The sequence below is a fragment of the Pezoporus occidentalis genome, unplaced genomic scaffold, assembly GCF_034315485.1.
Source record: "Pezoporus occidentalis ecotype Australia unplaced genomic scaffold, CSIRO_AGI_Poc_V1 ctg115, whole genome shotgun sequence".
In the NCBI taxonomy this organism is placed as follows: domain Eukaryota; kingdom Metazoa; phylum Chordata; class Aves; order Psittaciformes; family Psittacidae; genus Pezoporus; species Pezoporus occidentalis.
This window is the reverse complement of record NW_026912940.1, coordinates 1,137,464-1,152,528: the sequence shown is the minus strand read 5'-3', so window position 1 is coordinate 1,152,528 and position 15,065 is coordinate 1,137,464. Positions and strand designations below refer to the sequence as shown.

General features: G+C 36.9%; 1 protein-coding gene across 2 annotated transcripts in view; it reads right to left on the bottom strand.

The window, feature by feature from the left end:
- TRIP11 (thyroid hormone receptor interactor 11) overlaps positions 1-12,411 on the bottom strand; it is a 39,917-nt gene extending 27,506 nt beyond the window's left edge. Inside the window, exons 1-9 of one of the 2 annotated variants that reach the window (XM_062637770.1) lie at positions 11,943-12,411; positions 9,156-9,232; positions 7,988-8,098; positions 6,620-6,895; positions 5,730-5,798; positions 4,868-5,033; positions 2,584-2,949; positions 1,930-1,970; positions 714-920 (exon numbers count right to left, since the gene is read on the bottom strand). In XM_062637770.1, coding sequence (XP_062493754.1) covers positions 714-920; positions 1,930-1,970; positions 2,584-2,949; positions 4,868-5,033; positions 5,730-5,798; positions 6,620-6,895; positions 7,988-8,098; positions 9,156-9,232; positions 11,943-12,081 — 1,452 coding nt within the window. In that variant the 5' untranslated portion in view covers positions 12,082-12,411. The remainder of the gene's footprint in view (positions 1-713; positions 921-1,929; positions 1,971-2,583; positions 2,950-4,867; positions 5,034-5,729; positions 5,799-6,619; positions 6,896-7,987; positions 8,099-9,155; positions 9,233-11,942) is intronic. The other variant, XM_062637781.1, reaches the window with a different exon arrangement.
- Positions 12,412-15,065: the final 2,654 nt, after the last annotated feature.

The window sequence follows — 15,065 nt, the reverse complement described above, 5'->3', positions numbered from 1 at the left end:
ACCCATTCCTTAAAACCAGGGCGGCACTAAATTTAAAATAACAAATTACAGAACAGAATGCCTGTTTCTATACTCTATTTTCAATTTCTTATTCATGCTTAATTTTAAACACATTTGCTGAGATTCATTTCATAGGAAAAAAATGTAATGTGTAATTCTATAAAGTAAACCAGTACTGAAAACACATGGCTTGCAACTGGATATTTACAGGTCCAATATATCAGAAGAGTGAGAAAAAGGTTATCATTCCATTTTTGTTATAGTCAGTGACCTTTTTTACCCCACATATGCTCGTATTTGAAAGAACCTGTAATAAAGCAACTTAATTATTCAATATAATTAAAAATAATACAAGGAAAAAGTTTTTAAAAATAACTCATGTTATGCATACTGTCATAAGATGGAGGTCTAAATATCAGCAGGGTAAGATCTGTCAAAAGTCTTGTGGAGTGAAAAATTAAGTAATATTTAACTGGACTTTGGGAAGTGACAAACGTTATGGACAGCTCACACACCATGTTATTTATTCATCCATAATAAGTGGGTTTCTTGCATTTTAAAATTTTGCACTAAGATGGTCCCAATATTCATTTTAAGCCTCAGAGGATAACTTCTATTTCCCTGTTATCTACGTTCAAAGCTCAACTTGAAAGACCAACATGCACAAACCTAAATATTTTAGCAGTTAAATAAATAGTTGCAGTGTTTATTACCTGAGTAGCTTCTTGATTCTGCTTGTCTAGTTCTTCCAGCTCCACTATTAATGTTTCTCTTTCAGCAATACTTTCATTTAATTCATGTTCTTTCCTTTCCAAATATTGTCTTAACTGACTTAATTCTGAATTCTGATCCTCAGCATATGCAGAAAGAATATTCGCATTTTTATCTTCTGAACTTGTCAGTTCCTTCTCAAGTCCTTTCTTAAGTTAAAAAAATCTAAATACTAGACTTTACCTTGGTGAAACTTATAACCTCTTCAGATCTGAAATAGTTTATTTCCCTCCCTTCAACAATTAAAAGTAAAATATGCCCTTTTTTTGTTAGAATCTTTAGGCCTACATTAATATTATGCCACTTAAAAATTATTCATCAGGAAGTATTTGGCTGGACAATTCACACATAGACATTTATTTTCTCATCACTAAGTTCAGGACTGTAATTTACGAGCTTCTGCACAAAAAGCCACTGTCTGGCAAGCAAAGTTATACCCACCCCTGAGGCATGGATCCACAGCTGGGATAAATTATTATACATCCAAGATATACTCTAAATATGTAGCATGCTGCATAGGGAGACAGGAAGTTTCAATAAAGGACACCTGAACAACATGCTTATGAAAAATGCCATGGGAAATCTTCAACACATGCAAAACACAGAAGACCCCAGTTGAGAAATGCTAATGGATACAAAGTAAACTAAGCCAAATCTCTCAAACCTGAGTTTATAAAAGACTAAGTCAAACCTTGCCAAACTCTAAAGGTGTGTTCCAGAGACTGTATTTTCCACTGCTTAACTTGATCAGTAAGATGGAATGTACTATTACTAGAGTACTACATGTAAGGAGAGAAGTATTTTACAGCTGACAACGGTTTTTTAAAGCCGGAATAGGCCAAACAGGTGAAAAGTGACAAATTTTACAGAATATACTATTAATACTTTTAAAATTTATGTTACAGCAGCCTAAGTAGCAATGGATAGGTGGAAATCTAGTTTTCTTTCACAGAGAAACTATGGAGTTTCACAAGTCAAAATGTGTCGTTTCTATCAATTCCACATGTAATTCCAGAATTAATCTACAATTATTTCCTTGATTACAAGGTTATTAATGTAGAAGTGTAAGTGCTCCAAAAAATGTATAGTGCCAGAACATGTTTTCCATCACTTACTATTTGCACAAACTTTGTTGGCTTAATTTAGAAATTGCTTTACCTGATTTAAACTTGAAAGCCTTGCTATTTCATTTTCTGCTTCTATAAAGGAAAAAAAAAAATACAGAATTTTACCACTTTCCAAATAACAACAAAAACAATTCTCCCACCTTGCCCCAGCAACACTCTGCTGCTCAGAAGAGAATAGTTTCACAGTATTTTGAGATTATAATCATCAGTGCTGTAGACTGAAATGCACCATCAACCACCACCACAGAGAATTACTTTTACTACTGACTTCACATTAGGAGGACTTTGGCACTACAGTGTATCAATTATGCAATATTAAAAGATTTTCTACATACAGATACACTTCTTAAACAGAGAAGTTTCAGTGTTACTTTAGGGAGAAGATTAGCAACAGATTGTCTTTACCAAAATTGTGCTTCTAGAATTTAAACAAGCAACTTCTTGTTACTTACCTAATCAGAAAGCCCTATGATAATCAGTCATGCTAGTTTCAGTTGTGTCTCCTTTTCAGCTTAGCCTTACCTCAATGAAAAACCCTTTTGTAAAGCAGCAGCTTTCAAAAGATATATATTATCATACTAAGATCCAAATTCTTAAAGTAAAATCTGAGCTTTAAAAGTGAAAACCTCCAAAGGTTTACTAAAATTAATTAAACTAAAAAATAAAATAATCATCATCTTAGTACCTAACAGCGCTTGCTGTAGTCTGACAATATCCTCTGGTAATGACATTTTTGATTGGAGCTTCTTGTCTTGTTCTTTCAGGAGGGCATCTTGCTCTGCAGCAGCACTTTGAAGCCTGCTAAATTCAGACTTAAGATTTTCATATTCTTGCATTATTTGGATCTTTTCTACTTTTGCCAATTCTTGCTCTTTCAGAAGAATTCTGTTTTCTTCTTTAGCAGAAGACAATTTGTGATTTAATTTTCTTATTTCATCCTCTTGGTCCTTTACAATCTCCAACTCTTCTATTTTTCCTCCTTCTAGACTCCGAGCATTTTTTTTCTGTTCACTAATTTCAGAGGCACCCACGGCATCAGTGCTCACACCATCTAAAAAGCAAAAAAGATTGTTAGCAATTTTAACTATTAACCAAAACCAGCAGCACTGCAGATCTTTTGCTTAAGAGTCTCTTCTTCTACCTCTTCTCCTGACAAAGGGAGATATCTAAACCAAAGACTTGATAATCATCATCAACAGAAAGCTTACATAAATAGAATTAAGATTTGAAGCAGGGCTATACATACTACCGGCTTGATATGCAGCTTTTCAAATACTTGCGCATCCTTGTGAAGTATTTATTGTTGAAATAATTTTAAAACTTAAAGTGTTGTGAACAGTATGTTTTGCCATTTAATTAAAATATACTTGACCCCCATTCCTCTGGTGGGGAGATGACACAATCTAGTACACTGCAATTCAGAATTCCTTAATTTTCTAAGAATAATTTAATCAAACCCCATCTAATTTAGCCTGATGCAAAATCTCTCTTAATATTTTAATTAAATTTCAAAGGTTTGTTGAATGGTTGTTATAGAGAACTATTTGCTACATATTAGTATATCATTTGCTAAATGATGCACAGACCTTTTTTACTTAAAAAAAAAATCTCATTTTGCAGAATTGATGTTTTCAGACATCTACCATATTATCACAATGTAACGTCTAGAAAAGTTGGAATATAAAAAAGCATAATCAGAAATTACAGCAAAAAAAGCTAAATGAAAGCACGCTGCTTGTGAATTCACTTCATCACAAGCTCAAACACTTCCTCCTGCCCCAATCTGTATAATGATGTCAAACAGACCAACAAAATAAAAAAATAAAACACTCTTAAACCTTCAAAAGCTGTGAGCAGTATTTATTTTACAGATGACTTGCAATGCAAAAGATAGAGATTCCTCCCTTTAACTTCGTTAAATTAGTCCTGCTGGTGTATGTACACACAGTAAAAGACAGATTACATCTTAACAGGCACTTGATTTTAAGAAATAAATTCTCTATCAGTACTACTTCAGGCATTAAGAGGCTGTGAAAATATTTCCCTTCTTTCCAAGAAGGGAATGGATCTCTCTTTCCAAAAGGAGAATATATACTCTTTAAAAGTCCAAGTTTTAACACATAATAAAACGGGAAGTTTCCAGGCAAATATTACATATTTACGCAAGGAAGCCTCTAAAGAAAACCTTACATTACTATTTTTCTGGAATAACGGGTTAAAACTTAAACAGGGGAAGTTTAGATTGGATATAAGGAAGAAATTCTTTCCTGTTAGGGTGGTGAGGCACTGGAATGGGCTGCCCAGGGAGGTTGTGAATGCTCCATCCCTGGCAGTGTTCAAGACCAGGCTGGACGAGGCCTTGGGTGATATGGTTTATGTGAGGTGCCCTTGCCTATGGCAGGGGAGTTAGAACTTGATAACCTTAAGGTCCTTTCCAACCCTAACTATTCTATGATTCTATGAAATAACCTACAAGACAAGAAAAAGCATCTTGTGAGAACTACAAAGCTTCTCCTACAATCTAGTCACGCCGCAGACTGAAGTGTGGTCCTTATGTCAGTCTTGAACTTTTGTCAAGTAACTGAATTGGCATATAGTACTTCTCAGCAAAATTACTCCTGTGCTAAGGAGACAAGTGCTATCTTCTCCACATACACATTAAATGTAAGGTTAAAAAAAAAACAAAACAGGATGTGTAGGATTTGGAGCACAACATTTGATATGTATAGAAAATGACCCTCTAGACTGATATACATCAGCAGAAAAAATGCCAGCATTCCAGTATTCAAGCCAGCAACAGTGAATATAAGATACTAGGACATGCACCTTAAACATCAAGATTAAATCAAGTTGAAAATCAAATTCCTGAACATCATGTATTTGATATCTATTACACCATTACATACAAATTTGATCCTTTAACCAAAATTCACTGTACATTAAAAAAGAAAGCATGTGGTAAGAAAGACCTTGCTGTAACTGATTCTCAAGTTCTTCAATTCGCTCTTCATATTCACTCAGCTCTTCTCGGTGTCGACGAGTTATCTCTACTAGCTTTTGCTTGTGTGCATCCTGCAACACTGAAAGTTCATGTTGATGTTCATCTATTTCTTGACTTAAATTCTGTTTGAGCTCCTAAAAGTATAATTAGAAAAACAGAATGGTAAAATACAGTACAGAAGCTTAAAAAGGAAAAAAAAAGAAATAAAAACATTTTCCTTAGTAAAATTAAAGATTTATTAAAGGATTACTCACAGAAGTCACATTTCTTGTCTTTTAACATGTTTAAAAAAACCCCAAACCAACAAAAGACATTCCCTTTAAAAATACATTTACACAACAGTATGCTCCACAAAACAACAAATACTAAAGCAGAGAGATTACAACTACTTCACAGGAAGTGGATACAGTAGGACACGTTTCTAGCAACTTCTAAGGATGTCAGGCAAATGCATATTCTGCACCTTCAATGCGAAAAAGTAAGATGTTTCTGAGAAGGGAGAAGAAATTATTTTGTGTATCTCGTAAGTCAGTCATCAACAGCTTCCGAAAGTGATTTGCCCTCATAAATACCAATGTAATTCTTTTAAGCTTATGTACTACATTAAACAAATTCACATAAATACCCTTTCGCAGAATAACTTTTTAAATATTGTATTGATGACTGAAATGTTACTGTGATACTACAAGCCCACATATGTTTTTAATCGAGAAAATTTAAGTGCATGTGTTGTAAACATTTTAACTGTATTCATAAGTCATGTGATCATATGCAAAACCATCAATAATAAAGTGTAAGTGAAGACTAGCTTGTCAAAATTGTCATATTACCTTAACAATATTTTGCAGTTTGCATATTTCACTTTGTTCAGCATCATTTGTCCCTTGCACTTTGGAAGACTGAGAAAAGAAAAATCACATATCCATGTGAAAATTGTGATAAACAGGCATATTTTTTGTGTGTTTCCTCTATTTCTACTCAAAGTAGAAAAACAAAGGGAATGTGAAGAAAAATTAAAATTTACAGTAAATTTGATAAAAAAAGACATTTTAATTGAAAGTTTTTTATTTTCCACTGATTTTTATTATTATTGTTATATGGAAATATACAAAAGTTTGTGGTAGTGGGTGTTATTGCACCTAACAATACAACAGGGTTTCTTAATTTTACTTGAATATTTCTAAATGAGAAAGGTATAGCTCTGAAATCAGGCGATAGCTTGAAAAACAATGACTCATATCAACAACAGCTTGAAAGACTGTATTATTTCTTGTCTCAGCAAATCATGAATTCCAACTGACATAACAAGGACTGAGAGAAGAGTAAGTAAAACCAGTAGGCAAATACTCAACTATCACAGTATTATACTGTCAATAAATAGTACCAGAGCCAGGAAGAAGAAAATCATTTTCTGAAAGGCTGCACAGAAATTAAACCCTGAAGTAGCACAGGCAAATGTTTATAAAGCCCAACTTGATAAATTATGCATAAAAGCATCACGAAGCATTTGGAAGTTAGTCAATGAATGTTATTAACTGAATGTTAGCCATGTGACAGTATGAAAATGATGAAAACGTAATTAAGTTTCAGCTTTTCCATCAAATCATGTTGCTTCTAGAAATTGTACACCATGAACTTTCAGAAGACCCATTCCAAAACCACAAAATTCAGTGAAAAGACTAATTTGGAGTGGAGATTAAGACAGTGAGGAAATACTCACCAGTGCAATCTGCTTCCAGTGGTCAACCTCAGATTCAAGCCTAGAAACTTCATTGGACAATCTGTTTATTTCTTGCTGTGACCAGATTACGTCTCCAAAATCCATGTCATATCCTTCAAAATTTGAGGCATGTCTGACCACTGGAACATATGAAGCTGATGTAGTGGCTGGTGGTAAAACACCAGCTCCCAGCTGTGCTGACTGAGCAGCCTTCTGTACTTTCTGCAGCTGCTCCTGCAGTGCATTCTGTCTAGCTTTTAAATGGCTGATTTCCACCTGAAAATACAGAATAAAATGTATTGTTTCAGGAAGAATAACAATAAACACTCTGCCTCTTGTAAACTTATGAAATGTGAACCAACCAGACAACCTGTCCCCAGCAAAAATAACTGATTGCTTCCACTAAAGCAAAAAGGAAAAAAAAAACCCAAACTCCCTCCTAATGGAGAAAAGCAGTCTTAGCTAATGTTTATAAAGTATCTCCCACATGGATACATACTAAAAGTTTTAACAGTTTTGAGTTAAGTTTCAGTAAAAATGATGATTTTTTTTTTTCAGCAGCCAAGGTACTTAAGTACTATAGCAACAGTCAGGCTGAAAAAAAAAAAAATTAACAAGGGTATTCAAACATGAAAATTAAGCAGTATGTGATGCTCCCACATTTATATTACGTCTGATTTCTTTTACACATAAGGTACTGAAAATTTACTTATTTACAACAAACTGAAATTAGCTGCATGCAATTTTCTTGTAACAACTCTGCTACTGTATTTAATATGCAGAATTCTACACATCTCAAAATTCTTCTTCCTCTAGTTCCCACATGCATTTATAAATAGAGAAGAAATAAAACTTTTGTGTAATTCCAGGCATACTGGCAACTGTCTTCATTTAAAAGGCTATGAAATCTAATGCTACACAATAGACTATACAGCTGATGTTTTCATCACAAAGAGACACTTCTCAGATCATGAAACTGTATACATTAAGATAAATAATTATGGTATCTACAGACAATATAACTGCTTCAAATAAGAATTTGCTCCTTTTGCCTTCCTTAAAGATAACTGAATCAGAAATACAAAGCAGTTTAAGTGCTCTTTCTCACAGAAAAAAACAGAAATTGATATATGCATGACATTCCTGGAGTTTTCTCATCTCAACTTTCTCCTGGCAGCTCTGCTTACATTACATAAGTCAACAGTATATGTCTTAAGTCTCCCAGTGTCTACATTCACAAACTAAGAAATTGAAACTGTGACCAACACTTCCACTGAAAGAGCACAGATACCATAACAAAGAGATTAAACAGCATAATATGCAAGTTTATTTGGCATATTTATTCAAATATTTCACTCTATATCCTACCTCTTTCTGTTGAAGCTGATTTCGGTACTCTATAGATAGCTGCTTTATTTGAAGTTCTGCTGCTTCATGCTTTTCTTCTAAATCACTACAAACTTTTTTCAGTCTCTCATTCTAGCAAAGATGAGAAATTAATGTTGGTAAATTTGGAACAGTTCTTACAGAATAAGAAAAGCGTAAATCTGCTGGACAATAAAGAAATCAAATTATACACATTTCTCATGTTATTCTACTCAAACCACACAAACAACAGTAACTTCCAAATGTGGTCCAAAATCACATTCATGTCCAAGCTTTCCATTTTCATACAGCATTTCAGAAAGAGGTTTCTGGTAAATGCAAGAAGAAAAATTCAAGGCTGAACTACATCTTAGCATGACCCATCAGTAGAATTTAAGAACAGCCAGATAACAGAAATCAGAGCTAATATCCACACAATACAGTATTCTCTCTCTGACACTCTTCAAGAGCAAATGGCAAGAATCTAAAAAAGGACAAGCAGGAACTTCCCCAAATACTATCTTAACTTCTCAATATTCTTGAGGGCTGAGGACATACGTAGAAGTTGTTGATCTTACGACTTCATTTATGGCTGTAAACCAACAAGTCATTTGTTAAAGTACACCAAGTCACTTTCCTCACGGGCACATGGGATTTTTAAGCAGTTCTGGGAGAGCACATGCATCCACAGTTATGTCAAAACCAACACACAGTAGGGAAACACGGGCACAGAACTGCATCAGGGAGCACATACGCTCTGTCTTCTGCCTGCTGCAGGAGAGATGCTGTCCAGTTTAACCAGTCATTCTAGATCTGATTTTATATGTGATCATCTACAAAATGCCAAAATTTATGGAAACTTCAGACTGTCATATTTACGAGCTTTACAGAGCCAAGACTATTGCTGCAGTCCAAACCCATGTGGTAAGTAGGAACAGTTGCAGGATGCGGCACTTAGTGAAAAATGAAAACATGCATCACACACATACTCCAATAAACAAATACACCCCCAATTGCAATGCCTCTCCCCAAAAAGTAAATAAAAAGCCACATTCTAACACACTCTTCTTTTCTAGATTTACCCAGACAAGCACATTCAGTGCTATATTTCAACTTTACAAGAAACGTTATTTATTGTTTTTAATTACAGTAGTGTTCCAAAATTTCTTACTTCAAGCTTTTGTGCTGCATTAATACTTTCTATTTCTCTGAGTCTAGAATTGGACACTTGGAGTTCTGTTGCTGCATCTGAAAGAAAGTGAAATTTTTCATTTTTATTAAGCTACTTTTAGTCTGTTAAATAGACATCAATTAAGATCACAGTTATTAACAAGTGTCTTACTTTACACTGCTTTGATGTTCATTCCTAGGTAAATAACAAAAGCTGCTCTTATCAGAACACCATCAGAATTCTTTTTCACAAACCCGAGTCTTTTTGAGTGTAATTTAGCTCTCTCTTACCTAGACTTTAAGTCAGATCACAAAGATAATAGAAAAGTATAGATTTAAGCTTTAAAATGTGACTATTTCATGTCACTGAGCTGTTTTTCACATAGGACTTTGCCCCTGATGTGACAGTTGTGTATTTCTCAGTATTCTCATGTGAAGTTTCAAAATAAGAATTAATTCCACAAAACAGACACAACAGTAACTAAATTTTCAGAAAACAAAACAAAAACCAATACCCAATCCCAAACCTAACAAAACCCACAAAATAACCAATACAACAAAACATCATCCCTGCCTCCCTCATTAAGGCACAAATCCCCAACAGAACTCACTTCCATTTACAGAGGTGACACTACCTATCATATCAGTGTATTTAAGTCAAAACCCACATAATTCTGTCCTGGGACACTCTCCCGTTGATGATCAACCCTCCTCAAACAGGCTATGTTTACTTCTCCCATGTACAACTTTCAGTGCCTAGAAATACTACATTGCCTTTTCTTAAAGAGAAATCATCCTTGACTGACTATAAAACAAGCTTGACAGTTATTTGAAATAAATATAATTTTCAAGTAAATACAGTATTTCATAATTTCCTATGTGCTACTTAAAAATGATGCAGCTCAAGTGCTGCAGAAGCAACAATCTCTGCCAAATGGAAGATGTTAAAAGTCTATAAACCACAAACACTATCATCAGTTCCGATGGCAGCCAAAGCAGTGGATGTAAGGGATAATATTAAAAATTAGGAAACATCAGAAAATTAAAACCAGGAATGTAAGGAACTGCATGAAGTGTTACACAATATGTAAAGGTCTTCATGGAAGAGTATTTAGATGCCACTAGATTTTCACACCCTCAAGGCTAGTAACCCATAAAAATGTACTACTCTGAAAGTTTTAGCAAACAGAAGTAGTTTACAGCAGTATCTAGCAGTCAAGTACACCTGGAAGTAACTAATGAACATCATCAGCACATGCCTCTTACACAAACTAAAGCACAAATGTGTGAATCAGAATCTCAATTTCTCTTTTAAAAGGGTAAACCAAACACACTAGATGACTACACAGTTTAGCAGCACAGAGTAAGTCTCCAAACTAAACTAATATGGGACTTTGAAATTTAAAACAATTCTAAGCAAGTATTTCTGAAAAGTGTAACCTTGCAGTTATCCAAACAAATATCTGTCTCATTTCACCTGTATACCAAAAAAAAACCATCAATGAGACCAGCAGCATCAGCTTGCCAACAAGACTGATATAATACTTAGGCAATGCTTCATAGTTGTGAATCATAGAATAGGTAGGGATGGAAAGGCCCTTATCATCTAGTTCCAACCCCCCTGCCATGGGCAGGGACACCTCACACTAAACCATGTCACCCAAGGCTCTGTCCAACCTGGCCTTGAACACTGACAGGGATGGAGCATTCACTTCTTTGGGCAACTTGTTCCAGTGCCTCACCACCCGCACAGTAAATAACTTCTTCCTGATATCTAAATTTGTTTGAAATTACAAACAAAATAGAATTGTTTAATTTCACATTTAAGATGAGTATTCAGAAGTCCTAGCTGTTCTTAACATTTGCTTTAAGAGCAGTAATTTTTTTTCAGTAAGTTATAGTTTCAAGGTGGTAAACAATACTAGTGGCATTAACCTATTGATATTTATTACCATGTTATATAAGTGCTTTAGTATAAAAATCAAAAGTTTTATTCAACAACTTGTAACAAAAAAAGTTTCTTAAAAATATAAAGACTACAGTCTAGAATAAGTTTACTGTTACTTTACTCAAATCTTACTCCAATGTCTCAGCTTCCTATTTTAAACATGTATCATCCTAGCTTCCTGTCCCTATTAAACCATGGCAATGTTCTACTTGGCTGCAGGAGAATGGTACAACTTGACAGGTCTCTCTGTCCCCAGCTGAAATACAAACAACGAGAACACCATAAAGGCTGGACCTTTGCTTATGTGACACGTCAGGCTTAGATCATACCAGTGTAAAAATTCCTCTGCAGTTTTATGAAACCACACCAAAAGCTAACCAGATAGGGTCTTAGATAAGCTGAGCAAACGGAATGGAATTAAGAGTGTTGCGTGCTTTCATTACTGATCAACATAACGCTTCAAGCAAGTCAGAAACTTTCGAATAATAAACCTAGAGAAGGTTAACCTCTGCTATTATAGGCTGGGAATATGTTTGTCTATTCTTCAGATCCTGAGATCAACAGGAGCTGACAAAGAAAACACAGCCAGCAAAGCCAGCAGCTCTCCCGAAAGAAACCAAGCCGCGTACCGGGACGGCACAGTTCGCTCTCGGCCGGCAGGTGCAGGCCCCGCCACTGCCGACCCCTGGGCAAACCGGCAGCCGGAGCAAAGGCTCCCTCCCGAAACCGAGCCTGTCCTAGCGAGTACACACTGAACAGGGCCCGCCCCGGCAACCACACACAAACACACGGACACCCCCCGCCCCGCTGCTCCCCGGCCAGCGCCTCAGCGGCACTTACCGCCCACCTCCTCCGTGCCCTCCAGCAGAATGTCCTTGGTGAAACTGGAGATCTGGCCTGTGAGCGAAGACAGGCTGCCCCCCACCTGCCCCAGGGACTGACCCAGCCCCGAGCCCAGCCCGCCCAACCACGACGCCATCACCGCTGCTCAGTTAGCCCCGCGCCGGGCAGGCGGCCAGCACAGCTGGCAGCTGGCTCCAGCGGGAACAGGGGCGATCACCTCCTCCTGCTCCCTTCCCCTCGCTAGGGAGGGTCAAGGCTCCTGCTGCCAACTCAGCAAAGAGGTCTCGGTGACCCCTCTGCCAGCGCCGCACACATCCTCCCAGCACTAGCCAACTCAGCGGCTCGTCCCAGAGGCTCCTGCTTCTGCCACCTCGGCGGCAGCCATGACACCCCCACCACAACACCATCAACAGCAACCGCAACCGGCTAGAGCGCCCGCGCGCCGGCAATGACGCGTGCGCGGCAGCGGAGGATGCCGGGATAGAGGTGGAGTAGCGGGGGTGTTTCCGCTGTGGTTGGCGGAGGGGGAGGTTGAAGTAGTGGCGTGCAGCGGGACTGGGGGTGGGTGGTGTTGGAGTGTGTTTGCTTTCAGAGAAACAAAACCAGAGCCATGTGGTTGAGTTCAAGTTTATGCCCCTGGGTTCATCCTTCCAACAGGCACGTCCGGCGCGACTCTTGCGTGTAGTAAATCAGTCAATCCTAGTCTGTGTAAAAGTGAGGCTGGGGGAACCGCGGAGCTACCGCAGGGCTCTGTGCCGGTCTGTCCTGTGGAAGGACATGTCAGCCGAGCTTGGAGCTCGGCTTGGGAGTGCCCTGTGACTAACACGAACCCTAATGTACACATACTTGGGCCATGTGTCATGAACAAAATACAATACTCAACTGCTACAAGAGACGTGTTTGAACGTGTTCTAGGTAAGTTCCTGAGATACCAGCCCCCTACCTCTTTGGATGTGGAACAAATGGCTGGTTGGTTGGACTTCCAGCCACAACCCTGACACTGGTTTGATTCAAAATTCCTGTTGGTTTTGATCATATGACATTTTTGAAATTACAGGGACTACAAGGAGTACTGTGCTGTTACAGAAAATGCAGTATTAAAACAGTAAAACCAATACTGATACAAAAATTTGCCAATACTGGAAAGAAGATAAAGGGCAGCTAGCTCATTAATAAGTTTCAAATTAATAACTACATTAAAAAATTAATAATGAAAGCACCACATCAATGGCAAAATGAAGCTGAGAAGAAAGAGCATTTCACATGTGAAGTCTGCAGAGCAGCCGAGAATGCAGCAGGCGCAAGCCGCATGCTCTGGAGTTACAAGCTGACAATCATTACCGGGCCACTATGGAAAAAGTGCTTGTTACTTCCAAAATGGTATCTTGCAGAGCTTTAGTGAAGGGTCCATAGCTGGCCTGCAATACTGGATTGCCTTTTTTTGCTTCACCTCCAACTGTCACTCAAGAGGCAACTCTGAGGTCGAGTACATTATGTGGAGCAAGAGTTTGGAAGTTAAAAGTAACAGAAATAGCTGTCAAGTTTGATAAGATTGCTTTCCCTGTGAACAGTTTTTCCATCAGGTTTATACATTGCCAAATGTTAGATAGAATATTTACTGCCCTTAAAATTATGCGTGGTAATATCATACACTACTTCAAATCCATTCCTAGCTCAAAAAAAAAGACAACAAACAAACCAAAACAAAACCAAAAAACAATCCGACCAAACCCTTCCAAAACAAAAATCTATGCACCACAATTACAGGAAGTATTAGTGCAGTGATACAGCACAGAACGTAAATGTGCATCTTCAACGATTTTGTTAATTTCAAACATTGGGTTTAATGGAGAGGAAAAGTTTACAATGCTTCAAACACCCTATTCCATGGCTTAACAAAAACCATATGGGTCCATAGGAGATAAAAGACAAGTCATCTTTTCCGATAATGTTTGGTTAATTCATTTATATGGGAAACTTGTATTTACATTTTCAAGTGAGATCAGGGATGTCCTCCAGCCTTTTGAAAGTATTTAGAAATTATAAAAATGTCTCATATTGTGGTTCATTTTATAATGCCAAGTAAGGCAAGAAGTTAATAAAGTAGCACAGTGCATTGTGTCACAAAAAGAATGCGTGTTCTGGAAGCAAAACAGGAAACAGTAACTGATTTTAAAATATAAAGCATACAATTTGTAAAGATGTAGGATAACTATAATTGGCACCAACTCCCTTCCTCAGAAGTGTCTTTACATAAATTCTGGAGTATCAACAGATCAAGGGAATCATAGATGGTAAAATGTCAGTTATCAGCAACAGAAAATTGCCCCACTGCTCATATGTGTACACATCTGGTGCAAGGCCCATTGATAGCAAAGGTACAGTTTTAATGTTTGATGGTTCTGTGCCCAATTCACACATAAGAGAAAGCACATACATAAATACTGGGGTCAAGAGAGAAATGTTAGAAGCTATAATCATATTTATTTAAAAAAGTGGTATCAAATACAACCGTATATATTCATGCCTATTTCAAAAGCATTTTCAAAATATCAGACAGCACTGCCATTTTCCAGTCGAAACAATGACAAAGCATTTCACCTTTCCCTTTTTTAATCTTCTCAGTGTTATATGCTTTATATACACAAAACAGAAACAAAGATTGTTTAGGAATCCAGAGCTGAAGACATGATCCTGAAAGCAGTCTCAAGATGAAAAATTTTTTACTGAAAATGATTTCTAAAGTACACAGCTGTTAGGCAAGAGATGAAAAATAAAATATTCTCTTACAAAATCGTAACTCCACACTGTTTTGTACATGTAGAATTTCATGTAGCAAAAAATAAAGTTTTATCAGTGCTTGCATGCTTTGAAGACAGTATCAAGGGTTTTATCCTTTTTTTTGCTTAGTGGCATTTAAATATTACATCCCTTTCTGTCCAAACCTTTTTACAAGTTTTCTCTCCTGAATTCACACACTGGCTATAAATGGGGGGGAAGGGGATGTTAAGAGAAAAAAAAAAAAAAAATCCTCTTAGTAACTATTATTTGCTTTTCTTAACCAAGAAAATAAAGTAAAAACATTTTGATTTTGATTAAGAGGAGTTGAAAAGTCACATG